The sequence below is a fragment of the Heptranchias perlo genome, chromosome 37 (genome assembly GCF_035084215.1).
Source record: "Heptranchias perlo isolate sHepPer1 chromosome 37, sHepPer1.hap1, whole genome shotgun sequence".
NCBI classification, from domain to species: Eukaryota; Metazoa; Chordata; class Chondrichthyes; order Hexanchiformes; family Hexanchidae; genus Heptranchias; species Heptranchias perlo.
This window is the reverse complement of record NC_090361.1, coordinates 3,495,758-3,521,328: the sequence shown is the minus strand read 5'-3', so window position 1 is coordinate 3,521,328 and position 25,571 is coordinate 3,495,758. Positions and strand designations below refer to the sequence as shown.

Genomic DNA, 25,571 nt, shown 5'->3' with positions numbered 1-25,571 from the left:
AGGTGGTATCACTTTAAGAAATCTTTAAAGGCAATTAAGGCCAATCAGGAATGACCCCCAGCCTTGAAGGAGAAAAGGCAGGGAAATGGTTACGTTGGGGGCAGGTTGGAGAGGAAGGAGTGCAGAGTGAGAATCTGTACGCTGGGAAGTAATCTCAGCGACTGGTGTTCATCGCTGCACTTAAAGATACAACTGCTGTGGGTGTTGACCTCACTTGTACTGAACATTAAGCTCGAGTCTGTGTGTCCAATTGACCACTGGGTTCTGAGTCTATTTCAGCTTGTTACAATAGGAATAACATTAGCTATCTGCCTGTCCTCTGGCACTATTCCCTTTTCTATTGAATTTATATATATGTATATTTAGTGTCTCGACTAGTCATAGGATTCTGATTAGCATATGTTAATGAGGCTCCCGCCTGAGTTGGGTTTAACCTGCTGTGGGCTGGGACTGGAGGGGCAATTAAGGGCTCGCAATCTCCCGTTCCACCAAGTTTGCACTGAGCTGAGGGCATTAAAACTCCTTTTTTTCTGAGACACAATAGAGCCTTGGTCCACCTCTGATACCTCTCTGAACTATAAGGAAAGCCTCGGGTGAATCTCCCTTTGCAGCTCTATGAACTCTCCACACTGGCACCAGTGAGATCATTCAGCATATGGAGGATCAGGAGTATTGGCTGGGCACAGTTGGTAACACTTGGGTTTCTGGGCCAGGAGTTGTGGGTTTGAGTCCCATTCAGTTCCCTTGAGCGCATACTCGAGGCTGAGGGAGTGTTGCCTTATTGGAGGTGCCATCCTTCACATGGGGGCGTCGAGCCGATGCCCTGTCCAACTCAGTGCGTAGCACTGTCCCACTCCAGGAACTTGAGCACATAATCCAGGCTGATACTCCCAATGCAGCACAGAGGGAGTGCTGCACTGTCGGAGGTGCTGTCTTTTGGATGTCAAAGATCCCACGGCAGTATTTCGAGGAAGAGCAGGGGAGTTCTCCCCGGTGTCCCGGCCAATATTTATCCCTCAACCCACTGATTATGCTTCCTGGCAGCTTAGCACACTGAGCATCATGCCTTACCATCTCTGTGCAATAGATGGTACTGCTGGCAGCTCCTGTGCTGGGAGATGGGAAATGGTTGGAAGCATGGCCACCTGCTGGCAGGGAGATGTTACACCAGCGAGCCCTTGCTGTTTGGTGTCACACTGAAAGAATGGGCCAGAATTTACTGTCAAAGTAACGGGGAGGCTCACGGCACTCACCGTTATTTATGCTCAAATCAGACAGCAACTTCAGGCGAGGGGCAGATGCACATTTAAAGATGAAAATCCGCGAGTTGCTGTCTGAGATGCGCCATCAGCTTCACCAAAACGGCATCTCACCGTCTGACTCGCCATTCAAATACATTGAACGGCGTGAAGTTCCAGTATTTGTGCGGTAGATACGGACTAAACTCACCACAGAAAATTAGGGCTTGTCCTTTTCAGTCTAATGATGTGATAAATGTTAATTTCTGCTCAATCTTTCTGGCACTGAAAATAAACTATTACAGGTTTGGAGTCTCATTCCTTCAGGTTTTAATTGTTGTTGAAGATTTTTAAAATGTAAAATTTTAATTTTTAAAAAATCTTTTCCTTTCCCTCTCTTTATTTCTCTTTCTCTACCTGATTTGATATTGAATTCGCCCTCTCTAATTTACACTTCCTTCTCAGTCCTTGAGCTGTTTCTTTCTCAATCCTTCAGTCCAATTGTTTAAGGAGATATCCTGTTGCTTGGGCTGTTCACTCAGGTCCGAGATGCCCTGTTTCCCCTCACTGCCCCGTTATCTGTTCGCATCTACAGCAACATACCATGCAACAAATTTTAAAACCTGAACATGCAAGGGCAAGTCTAGCTGACGACTACAGCCAAATCAGGCCCATAATTTCCCACGTGTACAGAGTACAGCCATTACACACCTGGCTATCTTTAGCGACTCACACCTGCATTAATTTTACATTGAGTTACATTGAGTCTACAGCACAGAAACAGGCCATTCGGCCCAACATAAGAACATAAGAAATAGGAGCAGGAGTGGGACATACGGCCCCTCGAGCCTGCTCCGCCATTCAATCAGATCATGGCTGACCTTCGACCTCAATTCCATTTTCCTGCCTGATCCCCATATCCCTTGATTCCCCTAGAGTCCAAAAATCTATCGATCTCAGCCTTGAATATACTCAACGACTCAGTATCCACTGCACGAGCCTCCTCCCTCCTTTCTTCATCTACCCCTTCTATTCCTTTCTCTCTCATGTGTTTATCTAGCTTCCCCTTAAATGCATTATTGCTATTCACCTCAACTACTCCTTGTGGTCGTGATATCCACATTCTCACCACTCTGAAGCGTTTGGTCGCTTCCTCACCCATTTAAAAAAAAGTGTTAAAAATATAATGAGGATGTGACACTTTGTAGTTTAAGCCTGAGACTGTTGACAGAATCAGAGAAATTCCAGCCTCCCAGAGCCATCTAGATTTGTTTGTTTTCAGTATAATACTGAAATAAAAACTTATTACAGCAACAAAACATTAGAATAATTAAACTACTAAACACTTCAAATTTTAAATTAAAAAAATAAATAGTAAACACTTCATGTGTGCCCTTGCTGGCTGCTTTCATAGAATCTTACTGCAAAGAAGGAGGCCATTCAGCCCATCTTGCCTGTGCCGGCTCTTTGAAAGAGGAATTCAATTAGTCCCACTCACCCTGCTCTTTCCCATAGCCCTGCAAATTGTCCCTAATAATTTATTTTTCCTTCTATTCCCTTTTCCCAGTTCTCTCAGTGCTATGTTTATTAAGTCCTTTTCCAGAAAATTACATTTTATTCTGCTTACTCTCACCTTCGATCTGGTGATTTTGAGCCACTGTCCCCTTTACCAGTGGTAGTGGCCCCTGAGCTGGCATAGATGGGGCATTAGGAACACAAAACTGGATCCAGGAGTGTACTGTTAAAGAGGCAGGAAAGAAAGAAAGGCAGAAAGTCAGTTAGTACAGTGTCACCCTAAGAACTGTTAAATGAATACAGTATTTGGTAAATACAAAACAAAGTGTTCAGTTGCTCTTACATTATCAATAGTTGGAAATAGAAGCAGGAAATGCAAAGAAAAGTGCAGAGGTATTCTGTATGAAAAAAATTTGTTAGTATTGGACAAAAATGGTGCAGTGGTTATTTAATATGCAGATAATTATTTTTATAGTTAACATCAACTGACTGACTGACTTGCATTTCTACTGCACTTTATATGACCTCAGGACGACCCAAAATGTTTTACAGCCAATGATGTACTTTTGAAGTATGGTCACTGTTGTAAGGTTGGAAACGCGGCAGCCAATTTGCGCACAGCAAGATCCCACAAGCAGCAATGTGATAATGGCCAGATAATCTGTTTTTTTAGTGATGTTGGTTGAAGGATAAATATTGGCCAGGAGACCGGGGAGAACTCCCCTGCTCTTCAAAATAGTGCACCTGAGATCTTTTACCTGCACCTGAGAGGGCAGATGGGACCTTGGTTTAACGTCTCTCCCGAAAGACGGCACCTCTGACAGTGCAGCACTCCCTCAGTACTGGCAGTGTCAGCCTGGATTATTTCTCTGGAGTGAGATTTGAACCCATAACCTCCAGAAGTGAGAGAGCTACCCACTGATACACGATTGACACCTTGAGGGAATCTCTGAATGACAAAGAGTGGGAATGCTGGCTGTGATTTTTTTTCCCTCTCTATCTATTATGTTTGATAATTGTTGACAGTAAAATTCGGCAGTTCTCGAGTGATGAATATGGCACAGACTCGAGAATCTGCGTTAATTTAAATTGTTGGTTTCATTTTTGTGGAAAGGGGAAATCGAGGTGGAAGCACAAGGCTGGTTGGTCAGATGCCCAATTGTGCAATCTCAGGTCAAACAAACAGGAACCAAATGATCGCTCCAACCTCGACCCTCTCAGTCTCAGAGCGAGAAGCACAGGTCCCTCAAGCCCAATTCACAGCTCCAGATCCAGCACCATGTCCCAGCAGAGCGTGTATGAAAACATTGAATCATTTTCTGTGGTGGATAGGCAAAGAAAAGAAGATAAAAAGAAGCCTCCAGGACATGAAGGTATTTACTGAGTTACAAGGGGGGATTCCAGAGAGCGAGAGCAGGGAAGTAGGAACCTTTGTGATAATAAGAAGTGACAATCAGGGAGTCATAAACTCGAATGAAATATTTTCTAAATATGCTCCGGATTGGCTAGATTTAGAAGTGTAACATTAATTGCTTCATGAAATAACTTAATTGTCCAGCAAATCTTGTCTTTCGTTCCATATTTTCTTTTCTTTCCCCCTTTCATTTTCGTGCCTTTGTTCCCTCTTTCTCCTTTCCTTCAAACAAAAGCTTTACATTTATACCGTGCTTTATCACATCTCAGGGTGCTACACACCAATGAACTACTCTGAATTGCAGTGACTGTTATGTCGGCAAATGTGACTGGATTTTGCACATAGCAAGATCCCACAATCAGGAACGAGATGAATGACCAGTTAATCTTTTCTTCTGATAGAAGAAACAAAGAAGGATCAGGAGTGGCAGCCCTGGATGATTGCTTTCCCCTCCCTAGCACAAAGATAGTAACCCAATCGATGCCCCGGCTGATATCAGATCATTTACGAGAGACCAGGGACTCGTATGGCTTACAGCAGTAACTTTACCCACTGAGCGTTTGGGGGAACTGATTCAGCTGTGGCTTGGTGGCTTAGCACTCTCGCCTCTGAGTCAGAAGTTTGTGGGTTCAAGCCCCACTCCAGAGACTTGAGCACAAAATCTAGGCTAATACTCCAGTGCAGTACTGAGGGAGTGCTGCACTGTGAGAGGTGCCGTCTTTCAGATGAAATGTTGAAGCAAGGCCCTATCTACCCTCTCATGTAGATGTAAAAAATCCCTTGGCACTATTTAAAGAAGAGCAGGGGAGTTCTCCCCAGTGTCCTGGGCCAATATTTATCCATCAACCAACATCACGAAAACAGATTATCTGGTCATTATGCAGCCTTTAAAGGGAAGCTAGATAATCACACTGAAGGAACAAGGATCGAAGGTTAGGGTTAGAGGAACGAGGGAGGGAGGAAGCTCGTGTGGAGTATAAACGCCAGCCCTCGACCCGTTGGGCCAAATGGCCTGTTTCTGTGCTGTAGACTCAATGTAATTATCACTTTGCTGTTTGTGGGATCTTGCTGTGTGCAAATTGGCTGCCGTCTTTCCTACATTACAATAGTGACTACACTTCATTGGCTGTGAAGTGCTCTGGGATGTCCTGAGGATGTGAAAGGCACTATATAAATGCAAGTCTTTCTTTCTTTATATGTGCATGATATATAGTAGAAGCAAGGCTATGGATGGATTACAATAAGGAAAACAACTTACCATCTTAAACTTTCCTGTGAAATGCCCAAATGAGTAAAAGTACCACCCAGAGTAACACTGAGCCACACAGACAGGACAATCCCAGGTTTTATCCCCCGCTCATGTGAATTAGTTGGGACACTATAATTAGCCTCAGTACCTGTGAGCTAGGGAGAGGAAGAAGAGGCAGGGTTCCGACTCCTTATCACTATCTACACATCTCTGCTGGAAAGTGACGGTGGAGTGGTCTCAGGATCAGGTCTCACTTCATGTCCCCAAGATTTATTTTATTTCAAAATATACTTTATTTCATAAAATTTAAGGATACACACAGTTCAATGTAAATACACAATTACAATCCAAAACAATACAATACAGATCGTACACACTCCAATCCCATCATTGCAATTCATAACACATGTCCCCAACAGTCCGCCTATACCCGCTGTCTTATATCTGCAGAATAGCCACTGAGAGAGGAACTAGATCTGGGTGGAGTTAAGAAGCACCAAGGGGCAGAAAACACTGGTGGGAGTTGTCTGTAGGCCTCCAAACAGTAGTGGTAATGTAGGGGATGGGATCAGACAGGAAATTAGAGAAGCATGTAACAAGGGTACTACAGTAATCATGGGTGACTTTAATCTACATCTCGACTGGCCAAGCCAAATTAGCAATAATATTGTGGAGGATGAATTCCTGGAGTGTGTACGAGATGGTTTTTAGACCAGTACGTTGAGGAGCTAACCAGGGAACAGGCTATCCTAGATTGGGTATTGTGCAATGAGAAGGGTTAATTAATAATCTTGTTGTGCGGTGTCCTTTAGGGAAGAGTGACCATAACATGATAGAATTCTTCATTAAGATGGAAAGTGAAGTAGTCCAATCCGAAGCTAGGGTCCTAAATCTAAACAAAGGAAACTATGAAGGTATGAGGAGTGAGTTGGCAATGATAGATTGGGAAGCTTCATTAAAAGGCATGACGGTGGATAGGCAATGGCTAACATTTAAGGAATGAATGCATGAATTGCAACAATTATACATTCCTTTCTGATGCAAAACACAAAAGGAAATGCGGCCCAACCATGGCTAGACAAAGTCAACATGGATTTATGAAAGGGAAATCATGTTTGACATACCTACTGGAGTTTTTTGAGGATATAACTGATAGAAATTAAGGATGGTACTGGATCCAAAGAGGAATCATATAAAGTTGCCAGAAAAAGTAGCAAGCCTGAGGATTGGGAGCAGTTTAGAATTCAGCAAAAAAAGGACCAAGAGATTGATTAAGAGAGTAAACTTACAAGGAACATAAAAGTGGACTGTAAAAGCTTCCACAAGTATGTAAAAAGAAAAAGATTAGTGAGAATTTATAATGGGGAACAGGGAAATGGCAGAGCAATTAAACAAATATTTTGGTTCTGTCTTCACGGAAGAGGACACAAATAACTTCCCAGAAATGCTAGGGAACCAAGGGACTCGTGAGAAGGAGGAATTAAAGGAAATTAGTATTAGTAAAACAATAGTGCTGGAGAAATTAATGGGACTGAAAGCCGATAAATCTCCAGGGCCTGATAATCTGCATCCCAGAGCACTGAAAGAGGTAGCCATGGAAATAGTGGATGCATTAGTTGTCATCTTCCAAAATTCTACAGATTATGGAACAGTTCCTGCAGATTGGAGGGTGGCAAATGTAACCCCACTATTTAAAAAAGGAGGGAGAGAGAAAACAGGGAACTACAGACCCGTTAGCCTAACATCAGAAGTAGAGAAAATGCTCGAGTCTATTATAAAGGATGTGATAACAGGACATTTAGAAAATATCAACGGGATTAGACAAAGTCAACATGGATTTATGAAAGGGAAATCATGTTTGACAAATCTACTGGAGTTTTTTGAGGATGTAACTGGTAGAATAGATAAGGGAGAACCAGTGGATGTGGTTTATTTGGGTTTTCAGAAAGCCTTTGATAAAGTCCCACATAAGAGGTTAGTGTGCAAAATTAAAGCACATGGGATTGGGGGTAATATACTGGCATGGATTGAAAATTGGTTAACAGACAGGAAACAGAGAGTAGGAATAAATGGGTCTTTTTCGGGGTGGCAGGCAGTGACTAGTGGGATACTGCAGGGATCAGTGCTTAGGCCCCAGCTATTCACAATATATATCAATGATTTGGATGAGGGAACTAAATGTAATATTTCCAAGTTTGCTGATGACACAAAACTAGGTGAGATTGTGAGTTGTGAGGAGGATGCAAAGACGCTTGAAGGCAATTTAGACAAGTTGAGTGAGTGGGCAAATACATGGCAGATGCGGTATAATGTGGATAAATGTGAAGTTATCCATTTTGGAAGGAAAAACAGAAAGGCAGAGTATTATTTAAATGGTGATAGATTGGGGAATGTTGATGTACAAAGGGACCTGTGTGTCCTTGTACACCAGTCACTGAAAGCAAATATGCTGGTGCAGCAAACAGTTAGGAAGGCAAATGGTATGTTGGCCTTCATTGCAAGAGGAATTGAGTATAGGAGCAAGGATGTCTTACTGCAGTTATACAGGGCCTTGGTGAGACCACACCTGGAGTATTGTGTGCAGTTTTGGTCTCCTTACTAAGAAAGGATATACTAGCCATCGAGGGAGTGCAGCAAAGGTTCACCAGACTGATTCCTGGGATGGCAGGACTGTTGTATGAGGAGAGATTGGGTCGACTCGGCCTGTATTCACTCGAGTTTAGAAGAATGCGAGGGGATCCCATTAAAACATATAAAATTCTGACAGGGCGAGACAGACTGGATGTAGGGAGGATGTTTCCCCTGGCTGAGGGGGTCCAAAACGAGGGGTCACAGTCTCAGGATATGGGGTAGGACATTTAGGACTGAGATGAGGAGAAATTTCTTCACTCAGAGGGTGGTGAACCTGTGGAATTCTCCACCACAGAAGGCTGTGGAGGCCAAGTCACTGAATATATTTAAGATGGAGCTGGATAGATTTCTAGACGCAAAAGGCATCAAGGGGTATGGGGAGAGAGTGGGAATATGGTATTGAGATAGAGGATTGGCCATGATCATATTGAATGGTGGAGCAGGCTCGAAGGGCCGAATGGCCTACTCCTGCTCCTGTTTTCTATGTTTCTATGTTAGAGGCTGTCTGCAGTCTGTGGGTCCCACCACAGCGTCTGCAATTCTACAAACCTATCGGAAGTTGGTTGGATTCTGCCTGACATATGCCGGGGCTGCCTTGGCAAACTCAGAACCAACAGGTGGAGCTTTTGGAGAGAATCAGTTCTAAGCTTACGGAGACGGATACATATGAACATAGAAATTGATGAGCAGGAACTAACCAGCTGATCCATCAAACCTGCCCCACAACCATGATGGCCGGAGCATTGTGACCAAACACTTCCCCCCCCTCCCGAGAGTTGCCAACTCCGGTTCAACCTATTCCTGGAGATTTCATCACATGATCTCCTGCCTCCAAACACCACCCCCCTCCCCAAGTCAAACAGCCATTTTTCCCCCCTCTCCAATATTTTTATAACTAATAAATGAAAGTGTTCAAAGAAAATGAAAAAAACAGACAATTTTTTAAAGGGCCTGATGATTTGTCCTCCCAGATGTCGCTCGGAGCAATGACCGGGAGATTGATCTTTAATTCCTAGGACAATCCTGGAGGGTTGGCAATCCTATCCCTCACTCACTCCCTTCTGTGTGTTACACTCGACACATGCAGAGGTTCAATTATTTTGCTAAAAGGATTAAGAAAGATCAGGCAGTTCAGGGCGGAGAACTTATGTCTCGTACTGCCTGGAATCTAACCCTGCCGTCTTTTTACTAATCAGGATATCGTCTTATTATCTTGCAGCAAGCCCCAACGGGGAGCATTACAGAAAGAGGAATGTCCCACTGCTCGTCTTCATTCTCCTGGGTCTCTGTATCTTCCTGACCCTGCTGCTTCTGATAGGCGGGGCAGTGATGAGTAAGTATTGTGTTTGAGCCACTGAGATCGAGATGGTCATGTGGGTAGTTGCGCTCCCTGGCGCAGTGCAGAGCTACACCGAGAATGGAAGGCCCAGGGATGAGCCCTGGTTCGTGATGAGCTGGCTCTTCGCAAGAAAAAGAAAGGACTCGCATTTATAGACGACCTCAGGACATCCCAAAGCGCTTTACAACCAATGAAATACTTTCCAAGTTTAGTCACTGTTGTAATGTAGGAAACGTGGCAGCCAATTTGTGCACAGCAAGATCCCACGAATACAATGTGATAATGACCGGATAATCTGATTTAGTGATGTTGATTTGAAGGATGAATGTTGGCCAGAACACCGGGGAGAACTCCCCTGCTCTTCTTTGAAATAGTGCCACGGGATCTTTTATGTCTTCCTCAGAGGGCAGACCTTCCTCAGTTTAAGGTCTCGTCCAAAAGATGGCATTTCTCCCTCAATACTGCACTGGGAGTGTCAGCCTAGATTTTGCGTTCAAGTCTCTGGAGTGGGACTTGAACCCACAACCATCTGACGCTGTGGTGAGAGTGCTGCTCACTGAGCCACAGTTAACAGCTCTTAGAGCATGACACCCACAGGTCTGGGGCAGGATATCTGGCAGCAGCAGCTCTTAAAGGCCCGCTGGCTTCCCTTAAAAGTATAATGCTCAGGGTGATATAAAAATGGCTGCAGGTCAAACAGCCGCATTCAGCAGGAGTGCTTTGGGAGTCCCACTGCAAGAGGTTCTACAGCGAAAGGCACCTCTGATTGAAGGACGGGCCCATTCTGAAATACAGATTCTTGCAGGAGCGTCATCGATGGAGGGGACAAAGTGCACAAATGTAACCTCACCTGTGGGCCCAGCATGGGAGCAGGTGAGGAAGAAATTTGGTAGATTATGCAGCGGTTGGCACTCTCGTCTCTGAGTCAGGAGGTTTTGGGTTCAAGTCCCACTCCAGAGACTTCAGCACAATCTCCTGGCTGCCAATCCAGTGTGGTACTGAGGGAGTGCTGCACTTTCAGAGGTGCTGTTCTTTGGCTGAGATATTAAACTGAGGCCCCACGTCTGCCCTCTCAGGTGGATGTAAAAAGACCCTGTGCCACTATTTCAAAGAAGAGCAGGGGAGTTTTCCCCAGTGTCCTGGCCAATATTTATTGCTGTGGGACCTTGCTGTGTGCAAATTGGCTGCTGCGTTTCCGACATTACAACAGTAACTACTCTTCAAAATTGCTTTATGGGCCTATACTCTGGAGTTTAGAAGAATGAGAGGTGATCTCATTGAAACATGTACGATTCTGAGAGGGTTTGACAGGGTAGATGCTGAGAGGATGTTTCCCCTGGCTGGAGAGTCCAGGACTGGGGGCATAGTCTCAGGATAAGGAGTCGGCCATTTTGGACTGAGATGAGGAGAAATTTCTTCATTCAGAGGGTTGTGAATCTTTGGAATTCTCTACCCCAGAGGGCTGTGGATGCTGAGTCGTTGAGTATATTCAAGGCTGAGATTGATAGATTTTTGGACTCGAAGCGAATCAAGGGATATGGGGATCGGGCGGGAAAGTGGAGTTGAGGTCGATGATCAGCCATGATCTTACTGAATGGCAGAGCAGGCTCGAGGGGCCGTATGGCCTACTCCTGCTCCTATTTCTTATGTTTCTTATGTTCTTATAAAGCACTTTGGGACATTCTGAGGTTGTGAAAGGTTCTATATAAATGCAAGTCTTTCTTTCAAATGTTGGAAAGTTAAGCGTGCAAATATTTTGACAACACCTTAATATCTTGCAATAGTATCTTTAATGCTCATCACCGAAAACTTGGTGCAGCATGACAGAGGGAGAATGCAGTATACTCTGTCAACTGTTCATAGAATCATACAGCGCAGAAGGAGGCCCATCGTGCCTGTGCCTGCTCTTTGAAAGAGCTATCCAATTCGTCCCACTCCCCCTGCTCTTTCCCCATAGCCCTGCACATTTCTCCTTTTCAAGTATTTATCCAATTCCCTTTTGAAAGTTATTATTGAATCTGCTTCCACCACCCTTTCAGGCAGCGCATTCCAGATCGTAACAACTCGCTGCATAAAAAAATTCTCCTCATCTCGCCTCTGGTTCTTTAGCTAATTATTTTAAATCTGTGTCCTTTGGTTACCGACCCTCCTGCCAGTGGGAACAGTTTCTCCCTGTCTCCTCTATTAAAACCCTTCATAATTTTGAACACCTCTATTAAATCTCCCCTTAACCTTCTCTGCTGTAAGAAGAACAATCCCAGCTTCTCCAGTCTCTCCACATAACTGAAATCCCTCATCCCTGGTACCAATCTCGGAAATCTCCTCTGCTCCAAGATAAAGCAGCCCGCTTGATTGGCACCCCATCCACCACCCTAAACATTCACTCCCTTCACCACCGGCGCACAGTGGCTGCAGTGTGTACCATCCACAGGATGCACTGCAGCAACTTGCCAAGGCTTCTTCGACAGCACCTCCCAAACCCGCGACCTCCACCACCTAGAAGGACAAGAACAGCAGGCACATGGGAACAACACCACCTGCTCATTCCCCTCCAAGTCACACACCATCCCGACTTGGAAATATATCGCCATTCCTTCATCGTCGCTGGGTCAAAATCCTGGAACTCCCTTCCTAACAGCACTGTGGGAGAACCGTCACCACACGGACTGCAGCGGTTCAAGAAGGCGGCTCACCACCACCTTCTCAAGGGCAATTAGGGATGGGCAATAAATGCCGGCCTCGCCAGCGACGCCCACATCCCATGAACGAATTTTTAAAAACCCTCTCCAAGGCCTTGACTTCCTCCCTAAAGTGTGATGCCCAGAATTGGACACAATACTCCAGCTAAGACCTAACCAGTGATTTATAAAGTTTTAACATAACTTCTTTTCATCTTTCTAAATGCACAGATGTGCTCACATTCTTCTATGGCACGGTGTAATGTTGCCATATCAAAGCACTAAGCAGCTCACACACTAACAAGCACCAGCTACAACACCTTATAGATCACACATTGCTAATGCACCATCGCCCACTGTATTTACCAAATGAGCATTTGTGAGCATATAAGGGAAGGTCTCATTGGTCCATCTTCAGACCCAAATCTACCATACATCGCTTGTCTCTCAGTTTCAGGAATATCCACAGAAATGAAGGAGATGCAAGGGTCTTTACTGATGGAACTTTCTGAGTTCAAAAACAACGGTGAGTGAGTCAAAACCTCAAGCACTTTATGTTCAGTTATATTTTGAAGTGGAAGTTCCAATCTCATTGAACTTAAACAGAGGCTGCCTGTTATCTATGGAACAGGCTCCTTGGGCAGATGTGGAAGGAGTTAGTATTGATTTATTCAAATGCTAATTCGATAGGATTCTTTCAGAATATATCATTTTGGGATACAGTATATGAGTAATTTGTGACACGACATGTGGTGAGTGTAACAGGCTTGGGAAGAAAAAAGTGACTTTAGACCTATGGTTCCCAAAGCTCTCCACCACTGGGATAATAGGAAGATAGGAACAGGAGTAGGCCATTCAGCCCCTCGAGACTGTTCCTGCATTCAATTAGATTGTTGTTGATCAGAATCTGAATTCCATTTACCCGCCATGGTTCCATATCCCTTAATACCCTTACCGAACAAAACGCTATCAATCTCAGTTTTGACATTTTCAATTGACCCCCAGCCTCAGCAGCATTTTGGGGGAGAGAGTTCCAGATTCCCACTCCCCTTTGTGTGAAGAAATGCTTCCTGACATCACCCCTGAACGGCCTGGCTCTAATTTTAAGGTTATGCCCCCTTGTTCTGGACTCTCCCACCAGAGGAAATAGTTTCTCTCTGTCTACCCTATCGAATCCTTGAATCATCTTAAACACCTCAATTAATTCATCTCTTAATCTTCTATATTCAAGGGAATACAAGCTTAGTCTATGCAACCTGTCTGCAAAATTTAACCTATTTAGCCACGTTATCATTCTGGGGTTTTCCTTCCATCATGTCTGGGTCTGTTGTGGACTAATTGATGGAGATTGATTGTTATGATTGGTCAACAATCCATTATCATTATATCATGTGACTACAAGGCAGCAGGAGAACGAGATGGACCTTGGTCTTTATTCGTTTAGCAATTCCTATGTTCCTCTATTTTGTGAATATTGGTCCCCATGAAGATGAGGGGGAAACATGTCAGCTCTGACAAGCAGCACAGCTCGGTAACCTTTGCACCCAGTGTCAGCATCAGGCACTGCCAAATCTCCAAGATGAGTGTGCTGACCTCCTGCACCGTCCAAAGCTTAAACACTGCTTAACACCTGACAGGATTTACAAATTTACAACAGTTTGCTTACACACATACGCACACGCACACACACAGTACTCCAGCTGAGGCCAAAGCAATGATTCATAAAGTTTTAGCATTACGTCCTTCCATCTTTCCAAATGCAAAGATGTGCTCACATTCTTCTATGGCACGGTGTAATGTTGCCATATCAAAGGACTAAGCAGCTCACCCACTAACTGTGGCAAAGAACATGCACCAGGTACAATACCTTATTGCTCATTCATTGCTAATAAACCCTCACCCACTGTTTTTATACCAATTCAGCGTTTGTAAGCGTATAAGGGAAGGTCTCAGTGTTCCGTATTGAGATGGAGATACACCTTACAGCCCCCTGCTTAATTTCTTGTCTCTCAGTTTCAGGAATATCCACAGAAATGAAGGAGATGCAAGGGTCTTTACTGATGGAACTTTCTCAGTTCAAAAACAACGGTGAGTGAGTCAAAACCTCAAGCACTTTATGTTCAGTTATATTTTGAAGTGGAAGTTCCAATCTCATTGAACTTAAACAGAGGCTGCCTGTTATCTATGGAACAGGCTCCTTGGGCAGATGTGGAAGGAGTTAGTATTGATTTATTCAAATGCTAATTCGATAGGATTCTTTCAGAATATATCATTTTGGGATACAGTATATGAGTAATTTGTGACACGACATGTGGTGAGTGTAACAGGCTTGGGAAGAAAAAAGTGACTTTAGACCTATGGTTCCCAAAGCTCTCCACCACTGGGATAATAGGAAGATAGGAACAGGAGAAGGCCATTCAGCCCCTCGAGACTGTTCCTGCATTCAATTAGATTGTTGTTGATCAGAATCTGAATTCCATTTACCCGCCATGGTTCCATATCCCTTAATACCCTTACCGAACAAAACGCTATCAATCTCAGTTTTGACATTTTCAATTGACCCCCAGCCTCAGCAGCATTTTGGGGGAGAGAGTTCCAGATTCCCACTCCCCTTTGTGTGAAGAAATGCTTCCTGACATCACCCCTGAACGGCCTGGCTCTAATTTTAAGGTTATGCCCCCTTGTTCTGGACTCTCCCACCAGAGGAAATAGTTTCTCTCTGTCTACCCTATCGAATCCTTGAATCATCTTAAACACCTCAATTAATTCATCTCTTAATCTTCTATATTCAAGGGAATACAAGCTTCGTCTATGCAACCTGTCCGCAAAATTTAACCCATTTAGCCACGTTATCATTCTGGGGTTTTCCTTCCATCATGTCTGGGTCTGTTGTGGACTAATTGATGGAGATTGATTGTTATGATTGGTCAACAATCCATTATCATTATATCATGTGACTACAAGGCAGCAGGAGAACGAGATGGACCTTGGTCTTTATTCGTTTAGCAATTCCTATGTTCCTCTATTTTGTGAATATTGGTCCTCATGAAGATGAGGGGGAAACATGTCAGCTCTGACAAGCAGCACAGCTCGGTAACCTTTGCACCCAGTGTCAGCATCAGGCACTGCCAAATCTCCAAGATGAGTGTGCTGACCTCCTGCACCGTCCAAAGCTTAAACACTGCTTAACACCTGACAGGATTTACAAATTTACAACAGTTTGCTTACACACATACGCACACGCACACACGCACACACACAGTACTCCAGCTGAGGCCAAAGCAATGATTCATAAAGTTTTAGCATTACGTCCTTCCATCTTTCCAAATGCAAAGATGTGCTCACATTCTTCTATGGCACGGTGTAATGTTGCCATATCAAAGGACTAAGCAGCTCACCCACTAACTGTGGCAAAGAACATGCACCAGGTACAATACCTTATTGCTCATTCATTGCTAATAAACCCTCACCCACTGTTTTTATACCAATTCAGCGTTTGTAAGCGTATAAGGGAAGGTCTCAGTGTTCCGTATTGAGATGGAGATACACCTTACAGCCCCCTGCTTAATTTCTTGTCTCTCAGTTTCAGGAATATCCACAGAAATGAAGGAGATGCAAGGGTCTTTACTGATGGAACTTTCTCAGTTCAAAAACAACGGTGAGTGAGTCAAAACCTCAAGCACTTTATGTTCAGTTATATTTTGAAGTGGAAGTTCCAATCTCATTGAACTTAAACAGAGGCTGCCTGTTATCTATGGAACAGGCTCCTTGGGCAGATGTGGAAGGAGTTAGTATTGATTTATTCAAATGCTAATTTGATAGGATTCTTTCAGAATATATCATTTTGGGATACAGTATATGAGTAATTTGAGACATGACATGTGGTGAGTGTCACAGGCTTGGGAAGAAAAAAGTGACTTTAGACCTATGGTTCCCAAAGCTCTCCACCACTGGGATAATAGGAAGATAGGAACAGGAGTAGGCCATTCAGCCCCTCGAGACTGTTCCTGCACTCATTTAGATTTTTGTTGATCAGAATCTGAACTTCACTTACCCGCCTTGGTTACGTATCCCTTAATCCCCTTACCTAACAAAAATCTATCAATCTCAGTTTTGACATTTTCAATTGACTCAGCAGCTTTTTGGGGGAGAGAGTTCCAGATTCCCACTCCCCTTTGTGTGAAGAAGTGTTTCCTGACATCACCCCTGAACAGCCTGGCTCTAATTTTAAGGTTATGCCCCCTTGTTCTGGACTCTCCCACCAGAGGAAATAGTTTCTCTCTGTCTACCCTATCAAATCCTTTAATCATCTTAACACCTCGATTAATTCACCCCTTAATCTTCTATATTCAAGGGAATACAAGCTTAGTCTATGCAACCTGTCTGCAAAATTTAACCCATTTAGCCACGTTGTCATTCTGGGGTTTTCCTTCCATCATGTCTGGGTCTGTTGTGGACTAATTGATGGAGATTGATTGTTATGATTGGTCAACAATCCATTATCATTGTATCATGTGACTACAAGGCAACAGGAGAACGAGATGGACCTTGGTCTTTATTCGTTTAGCAATTCCTATGTTCCTCTATTTTGTGAATATTGGTCCTCATGAAGATGAGGGGGAAACATGTCAGCTCTGACAAGCAGCACAGCTCGGTAACCTTTGCACCCAGTGTCAGCATCAGGCACTGCCAAATCTCCAAGGTGAGTGTGCTGACCTCCTGCAGGAGGTCAGCACACTCACCTTGGAGATTTGGCAGTGCCTGAAGCTTAAACACTGCTTAACACCTGACAGGATTTACAAATTTACAACAGTTTGCTTACACACATACGTGCGTACAAGCACATGCACACATACACATGTGCACATACAGGCACACACATGCACACACACACATGTACACGTATAAACATGCACACACACATATACACACAGTCACATGCACGCATACACGAAGATTTCGGGATGGGTTCCTCACACTTCGACTGTCACACTTTGTCACAGGTGTAAGTTTCTGTGAAAAGTTTAAAAAGAGAAAGAAAGCTACGGAGAAGCTTCCCGGGCAAAAGAGTAGAGCCTCTAACTGACCTCAGGATGTGCCTACCTACAGCAATTAGATTTTGCGGCCGTAAGGGGAGTGGCCAGATTGCGCGGAGCTCAACTTTAGCGGCAGAATAATACACCACGTGTTATGGGCTATGATGCTCCTGCCCTTATAAAACCGCATATCCCAAAACTTACTATCAGCAAGGCTACAGGAACTCCGCTGGTTAATGTTTCAACTTTTTTTGCCTTGTAGTGTCTGAAGAAGTGGAGCGAAGCCACAGTTATATAACAGGCGAGATTGCTAAGATGATGAGCAAAAGTAAGTCGTGAACACTTAGGTTCAATATGAAAACTAATTGTGTATCTTGGTTGTTATTGTTTCCGTATCTTTGCACACGTCCCCTCAGAGAACAGTGTGACGTGGTGAGAGGGGCAGTCTGACAGGGGGCGACGTGAGCACTCCATCCATGGCCATAACCATCTTTATACCAGTCGATAGGGTGGTTAGTCCTATGTGGTGGGAAGGTTTTATGGGCACGCACAACCCATACAATGATGGGTGAGCCACCCACACCCACTGGGCACAAGTATCCCACTGGATGTCAACCCAGAATTGAGAGTCGGAGCTCTGGTCTCCGCTCGCTGGGACTGTTGCAGGCAGACAGACTCAATATCCAATAAAGCTGCCAGTGTGTTGAATCTGGTACCTGTATTGAGCCTTCAATCGATTTTCTTCGTCCTCATTTGTTAAGTGTTTTAAGTCTTTGTGTTTTTATCCTTTCTCGTTGGTTGTTTTCTACAATTAGACGTGGAGAAGATGTTTCCACTTGTTGGGGAGTCCAATACTAGGGGGCAATAAATATAAGATAGTGACTAATAAATCCAATAGGGAATTCAGGAGAACCTTCTCTACCCAGAGAGTGGTGAGAATGTGGAACTCGCTACCATAAGGAGTAGTTGAGGTGAATAGTGTAGATGCATTTAAGGGGAAGCTGGATAAACACATGAGGGAGAAAGGAATAGAAGGATATGCTGATAGGGTGAGATGAAGTAGGGTGGGAGGAGGCTCGTGTGGAGCATAAACACCGGCATAGACCAGTTGGGCCGAATGGCCTGTTTCTGTGCTGTAAATTCTGTGTAGTTCTATCATGCAAAAACTTTCTCCCCAGCAACAAACGCACCAAGATATATCCGCCATGACAGCTCCTCACCCACCCCACTATATGGTACTAAAAATAAAATGTACCGTCTAACGGTACAGCCTCCTGCTGGTGAATAGTTGCACAGGCACTGGGCACACCCTGCAATATTTCACCCAAATGCCCACTCTTCATGTGTGAGACTGGTCGGTGAGTTTCTGTGCACTATGCAACCACAGGGGGCATCACAGTTCAGTCCAATCCTGTCGTCAGACAGCATCTACCTAAAAAAAGGAAAGACTTTGTATTTAAATAGCGCCTTTCACGACCTCAGGACATCCCAAAAAGCTTTACAGCCAATGAAGTACTTTTGAAGTGTAGTCACTGGTGTAATGAGGGCCCCCTTTCCAATGGAAGTCACTCAATAACAATCCCATCCTGAGGTTAGAGACACTTATAGCACCTTTATATCTATCCCAGTACAGAACAGTTAACCCAGCACAGAGCAGAGATTATACCTGGGTCTGCCTGGACTCTTTGTACCTTTATTCACTCAACTCATCAGAGGAGGGTCAATTCTATTTGTTTTAAATAAACCAGTCCAGGAGAATGTTTGATTGTTCCCTCTCCTTTTCCCCCTCCCTCCAGTGCTCTCTTGTCGCCCGTGTCCCAGTAAGTGGCAACAGCTCGATCAGAACTGTTATTTCTTTTCGACCCAAAAAGGCAGCTGGGAATTTGCAAAGCAGCAATGCTCCTCGAAGAATTCACACCTGCTTGTGATCAACAACGTTGAGGAACGGGTAAGAGTGTATAAATCACGCGATTTCTTTGTCTGACAAGTGGAAAGGCTAGTGATGGTGGGCTCCCTTCCATGAGGTGCGATGGTGAACCAGTTGGGTTGTTACATTATCTGGCAGCAAAGGGGGTCATTTTTCTGGTGCTAGATGTGTTGAATTCAATTTCACGATTTGCCGTGACGGTGACTTCAACTCATGACCTCTGGGTTGCTGGTCCAGTGCCATTTCCAGAATGTTCTGCTTATACTTGTGGTGAAATGAACTAGTTTTCTGGCAGATTGATAAACTCAAGTGCCTTTTGTAAATGAGTAATTATTTTTTTTAATTTGTAACGTACCTAAATATTCCTGAACTAGGAGTAGCGACAGCCACTGCCCGCGATCACTTCACAAAGAGTTGCTTTGACGCATCGTAACCCGTAAGATGCTTTGGGGGTCCATAATATGGACATCTTTCCTGTAGGGAAGAGTGATATTCATTGATGCCGTGCTTATGGCCGGTTGAGGGCCAACAGATGCAGTAAGTGTAAGCAACATACGGAGGCCCCGTCTGCCCTCTCAGGTGGATGGAAAAGATTCCACTGCATTATTTCGAAGAAGAGCAGAGGAGATTCCCCCTGTGTCTCAGCCAACAAGAGGATTTGAGTGCAGGAGTAAAGATGTCTTACTGCAATTATATAGGGTCTTGGTGAGACCGCACCTGGAATATTGTGTACAATTTTGGTCTCCTTACCTTAGAAAGGATATACTTGCCATAGAGGGAGTGCAACGAAGGTTCACCAGACTGATTCCTGGGATGGCGGGATTGTTGTATGAGGAGAGATTGAGTAGACTAGGCCTGTATTCTCTAGAGTTTAGAAGAATGAGAGGTGATCTCATTGAAACATACAAAATTCTTACAGGGCTCGACAGGGTAGATGCAGGGAGAATGTTTCCTCTGACTGGGGAGTCTAGAACCAGGGGTCACAGTCACAGAATAAGGGATAGGCCATTTAGGACTGAGATGAGGAGAAATTTCTTCACTCAGAGGGTGATGAATCTTTGGAATTCTCTGCCACTAGTGGTATTTTCCATCACCACATCCTGTGGTATTCTGCACCCTTTGTTGCCACTTGGCGTAACTGCTTGATGTCTGGCACAGGGGGTTTTGTCTGTTCAGGTCATTCCCCTTCCTTCCACTGGCCCTTATCATCAGCTCTGAACAAGTGTCATAAATGCCTTTTTCCATTCCAAGTTGTGTGGGAGTGGGGGGTCGATGAGAAACACTTCAATTAATTGCTCCTTACACAAGCAGATATCAGAGAAAGATGCTACTTAACGCAGGGTCAGTGCGGTAATGGCTGTTAACACCTTATGTGGCTTGGTGTCAAATTTTGTTTGATAGTTGCACCTTGGGACATTTTACTACGTTAAAGGCGCTGTATAAATACAAATTGTTATTTTTATGCCTTCAGCCGTCTAGGCCCTAAGCTTTGGAATTCCCTCCCTAAACCTCTCCGCCTCTCTCTCCTCCTTTAAGACACTCCTTAAAACTTACCTCTTTGACCAAGCTTTTGGTCACCTGTCCTAATATCTCCTTGCATGGCTCGGTGTCAAATTTTGTTTGATAATCGCTCCTGTGAAATGCCTTGGAGCGTTTTGCTATGTTAAAGGTGCTATATAAATGCAAGTGGTTGTTGTTGTTGCACATGTTTACTCTGAGAAGCAAGTTGAGTTGGGCGAGCAAAAATGACTGACCATTTGCGCTGACGGCAACTCACAGAATGTCTCCACCTTAACGCAGTGTTCGCACTTAGAATAATTGGAATTAATGCCTGGTGTGTTTTAAATACTCTGGGTTGCTTCTTTTTCTTATTCTCACTCCTGATGTTCAATCTTGTGACAGAATTTTATAGGAGGAATAACACAGTCGGATTATTGGATCGGGCTGAACGATGTCGCCAACAAAAGGAACTGGCAGTGGATTGATGGCACAAGTTACAGTTTAACACCAAAGTGAGTATAACTACAACAATATGCATTTATATAGTGCCTTTAATGCAGAAAAACGTCCCAAGGAGCTTCACAAACGGTAGTCAGAAAAAGATGGATGCCAAGCCCACGAAGGAGATCGTAGAAGGGGTGGCCAAAAGCTGGATCAAAGAAGTGGGCTTTATAAGTAGGGGCAGGAGGTGCAGAGGCAGAGAGGTTTAGGGAGGGAATTCCAGAGCATTGGTCCTGAAACCACGGCCGCCAACTATGGGGCGAAGGGAGGGGGGAAGCAGTCTTTCCTCACCATTCAGTCCTCAGGTTCGCAGCTCGTCACCTGACCTCCTTGAATGTCTCTCTCCCGTCTGAGTGACAACCCCTCCCCCTCCAGTATAGCTTCCTCATGGCCCACCAAAAGAAAAATTCTAAGGAAGGGCGGGAAAAAATCACACCAGAGTTCTTGTTCCTGATCGCTGTGCAGGGACTCCTACTTGGAGGTGTGCATGTGCGGACCTCCCTTCAGGAAAGGGTCCAGCTCTGCTGTGATGCTTTCCATGTCCTGAATAGTGTTGCAACACTCCTGCCTCAAGTCAAACCAATGTTGGAGTGGGGGCCTCAAGCAAGGGTTAGGCCCCTGATCTCCATATGCAAAATAGCACCTTCATCAAGCATGGGTAAAGGACGGCTCTTGTTTGTCCTTACCCAATATGACGGGTGGCGCACTTCCAATTTGAAGAGTACACGTGCTTCCTGCTGCCATTTTGGGAACGTAGGAGGCCGCGTAGCGCTGCAAAAATGGGCGCTTCGGTGACTTAAGGGTTCAAGCCCCACTCCAGAGACTTGAGCACATAACCGAGGCTGATACTTCAGTGCAGTACTGAGGGAGTGCAGCATTGTGGGATGTACTGTTTTTAGCATGAGACGTTAAAATGAGGCCCCAGGGATGAGAAATGAAAGATATGCTGCAGTTTCTCCTGATTTATCACTGGAGACAGAGAGAATATTTAAGGAATCTTTTTTTCCCAGGAGATTAAATGGGTTGGTTGGAGTCCATGACAGGGTGTAGATTGTATAGGGTTTGTGGAAGGACTGTTTGATGAACATTAGCTCATTTGATGTTCTGCTTGAGCTCATCCAAAACTCTGCTGCCCGTATCCTAACTCGCACCAAGTCCCATTCACCTGTCACCCCTACGCTCGCTGACCTACATTGGCTCCCGGCCTAGCAATGCCTCGATTTTAAAATTCTCATCCTTGTGTTCAAATCTCTCCATGGCCTCAGCCCTCCCTATCTCTGTGACCTCCCCCAGCCCTACAACCCTCTGAGATCTCTGCACTCCTCCAATTCTGGCCTCTTGTGCATCCTCGATTTTCTTCGCTCCACCGTTAGCAGCCATGCCTTCATCTGTCTAGGGCCTAAGCTCTGGAATTCCCTCCCTAAACCTCTCCACCTCTCTTTCCTCCTTTAAGATGCTCCTTAAAACTTACCTCTTTGACCAAGCTTTTGGTTACTTGTCCTAATATCTCCTTATGCGGCTCAGTGTTAAATTTAGTCTGATAATCGCTCCTGTGAAGCGATTCACTACGCTAAAGGCGCTATATAAATGCAAGTTGATATTATTGTTGTTCTTATGATTCAACCAGAAGCTACTTCTGGAGTGAAATTACTTCTGGGGCAATCTGCTGTGTCACGCTTAGTGTCACCTCTGCGGGCTTTTATGTTTAAAGGTTTTGGGCTAATGGCGAACCCAACAATGCCGGGAACAATGAGGACTGTGTCCACATCACTGAGAAAGGAGAATGGAACGACCACAAGTGCTCCTCAGAATTCCAGTGGATTTGCGAGCAACAAAGAGATTCATCATGAAATTCTTGCTGCACATCTCGAAAATACAAATGAACTCACATTTTCTGAATTGCCCGTTGGTATCTGAAATAAGCACAATGCGCCAGGCTGAGGGGCACTACATTCAACTCAACTCAACTCAACTATGCCAAGCGGACACATAGCCACAGGGAGGCAGGGAAATAGAAGGAGGGCCTACCCCAAGGGACTCACATGATCAGATGACTCCGAGGGCCTGCTCCATTGCTTGAGGTTTTAGGGAGTTGGCCCCTGGCCTGTTCAGTTGGGTGGATTTGGATCAATGGAGAGAGAGTAGGAAAAGAGAGAGAAACAATGAAATAAATTTGGAGAAATAAAGCCAGATCATTAGGTTGCCGTGAGTTTCTTACATTTCAACGGTGACTACACTTCAAAAGTACTTAATTGGCCATGAAGCACTGAGGACGTAAAAGGCGCTGTATAAATGCAAGTCTTTCTTTCTTTTAGGTTTTTTTTCAGTCCCCTGTCACCAACATCACTCTGTACATCAACACACCACAGCATTAACCACAGATGCGCTTTCTATATTGAGATTGTTCGGAGCCTTTGCCGCTCTGTTTATCTTACAGCTGATTGAATAAAGACAAATATGTTGTACTCCTTTATCTTCAATTTCTATTCTGCTCTCTCTAACTCGACCAATTTACACCTGTTGTATTTCCAGTCAGTTTGTCAGTTCATTTGATTTGAGAGATCATAATAAAACCCCTTTAATTCCCTTTGTGTGTGTGTTTTTTTGATGTGGAGATGCCGGTGATGGACTGGGGTGGACAAATGTAAGGAATCTTACAACACCAGGTTATAGTCCAACAGTTTTATTTGAAAATCACAAGCTTTCGGAGCTTACCTCCTTCGTCACCTGATAAAGGAGAAAGCCTCCGAAAGCTTGTGATTTTCAAATAAAACTGTTGGACTATAACCTGATGTTGTAAGATTCCTTACATGTGTTTTTTTGAGCACAGATTAATGGGTTCGCATTAATTCCTTGTCGGTGTTCTTTTAACATATTGATTAACCCTTTTACTTTAGTTGAGTTAGAGTTGTGTTAAAACAGCACAGACAGAGACTGAATGCAAATGTGTTAAACAGTGACAGGAAATCTGAGCATCAGATGGATCAGAAAATAGACAATGATACCGCAGAGGAAATTATGTTTCCTTTATCGCCATTTTTTTCTGTTGTTTCTTCCTCCCCACTTCTTGGCCGAGGGAGGGGCAGGTTTATTCTCTCCCCACCCACCCCCGCAAACCCCACGCCTCGCTCCACCCCCTCCCTCACCAGCAATAGGGCTGGAAAAAACCATGGGAAGAAAATGGAAGGAAACGTGAGAGGTGGCACACGCATGGAGAACAGGACTCCCAGGTTCCTGACGGCATAACTCAACCCAACTGTAAGAGCAACAAATAGGCAACAAATCCCAGGTGAAGAAAGGATTCAACATTAATTAAAAATTAATTCTCGGGACGTGGGCGTCGCTGGCAAGGCCGGCATTTATTGCCCATCCCTAGTTGCCCCTTGAGAAGGTGGTGGGGGCCTTCTGCCTGAACCGCGGCAGTCCGTGTGGTGAAGGTTCTCCCACGGTGCCGATCACAGAGACCGTCCACCAATGAGATTAATCAACTGGTGTCAGCAACCAAACTGAGGCAGAATAGAGGAACATTTTAACCAAGCCTCAGGAGAACAGGGGAGAAAAAGATCGAAACAAAACATGTTTAGAAAAGATAATGACCGGGAATTTCCCTTGGAGCTGCTCCTGGACCTTCACCGGATGTGCTGCAGCAATTCCCGTTGACTTCTGGAGAAGTTACGCTGATGGAGTGGGAGCAGCTCAGAGGAAATTTCCAACCAACGTCTTACAGCTTCATCTTTTAATGTCATTGGTGTTCCTCCCTCTTCACTTCACCTCCACCCCTCCACCCAGGCTTGGTTAAAATGTTCCTCTATTCTGCCTCAGTTTGGTTGCTGACACCAGTTGATTAATCTCGTTGGTGGACCGTCTCTGTGATTGGCACCGTGGGAGAACCTTCACCACACGGACTGCCGCGGTTCAGGCAGAAGGCCCACCACCACCTTCTCAAGGGGCAACTAGGGATGGGCAATAAATGCCGGCCTTGCCAGCGACGCCCACAGCCCGAGAATTAATTTTTTTAAAAGTTACTGTTCCCGAGTAAAAGCTGATGTAAACATCACAAGATTTCAGTCAAGTTTTGACGGAAGACACCCTGCAGACAGACTGTAGCTGTGGCCCCACCGTCACAATCTACAGCAGCACCACCATGTGGCAATCGTGCGAATGAGTCACAACATTGTCCAAGTGGATACGTGTGACAGGAAAGTGTTTCCTGCTCAACAATGGTGACTGCACTTCAAAAAGTACTTCACTGGCCGTAAAGCGCTTTGGGACATCCTGAGGTCATGAAAGGCGCTATATAAATGCAAGTTCTTTCTTTTTAAATACAGAATAAGATTCTTAAAATGACAGCTTCTCCAACAACACTCAAGAAGCTTGACACCATCCAGGACAAAGCAGCCCGCATGATTGGCACCCCATCCACCACCCTAAACATTCACTCCCTTCACCACCGGCGCACAGTGGCTGCAGTTTGTACCATCCACAGGATGCACTGCAGCAACTCGCCAAGGCTTCTTCGACAGCACCTCCCAAACCTGCAACC

At 44.6% G+C, this 25,571-nt stretch overlaps 1 protein-coding gene across 1 annotated transcript; it reads left to right on the top strand.

Moving 5' to 3' along the window:
- Positions 1 to 3,938: 3,938 nt before the first annotated feature.
- LOC137304269 (C-type lectin domain family 10 member A-like) lies at positions 3,939 to 23,615 on the top strand. Its single transcript, XM_067972820.1, has 9 exons — positions 3,939 to 4,126; positions 9,267 to 9,380; positions 12,516 to 12,590; positions 14,078 to 14,152; positions 15,648 to 15,722; positions 17,363 to 17,428; positions 18,897 to 19,048; positions 20,930 to 21,039; positions 22,740 to 23,615. Exons 1-9 carry the CDS (start codon positions 4,033 to 4,035, stop codon positions 22,876 to 22,878), a joined length of 900 nt encoding a protein of 299 aa, XP_067828921.1. The 5' UTR covers positions 3,939 to 4,032; the 3' UTR covers positions 22,879 to 23,615.
- Positions 23,616 to 25,571: the final 1,956 nt, after the last annotated feature.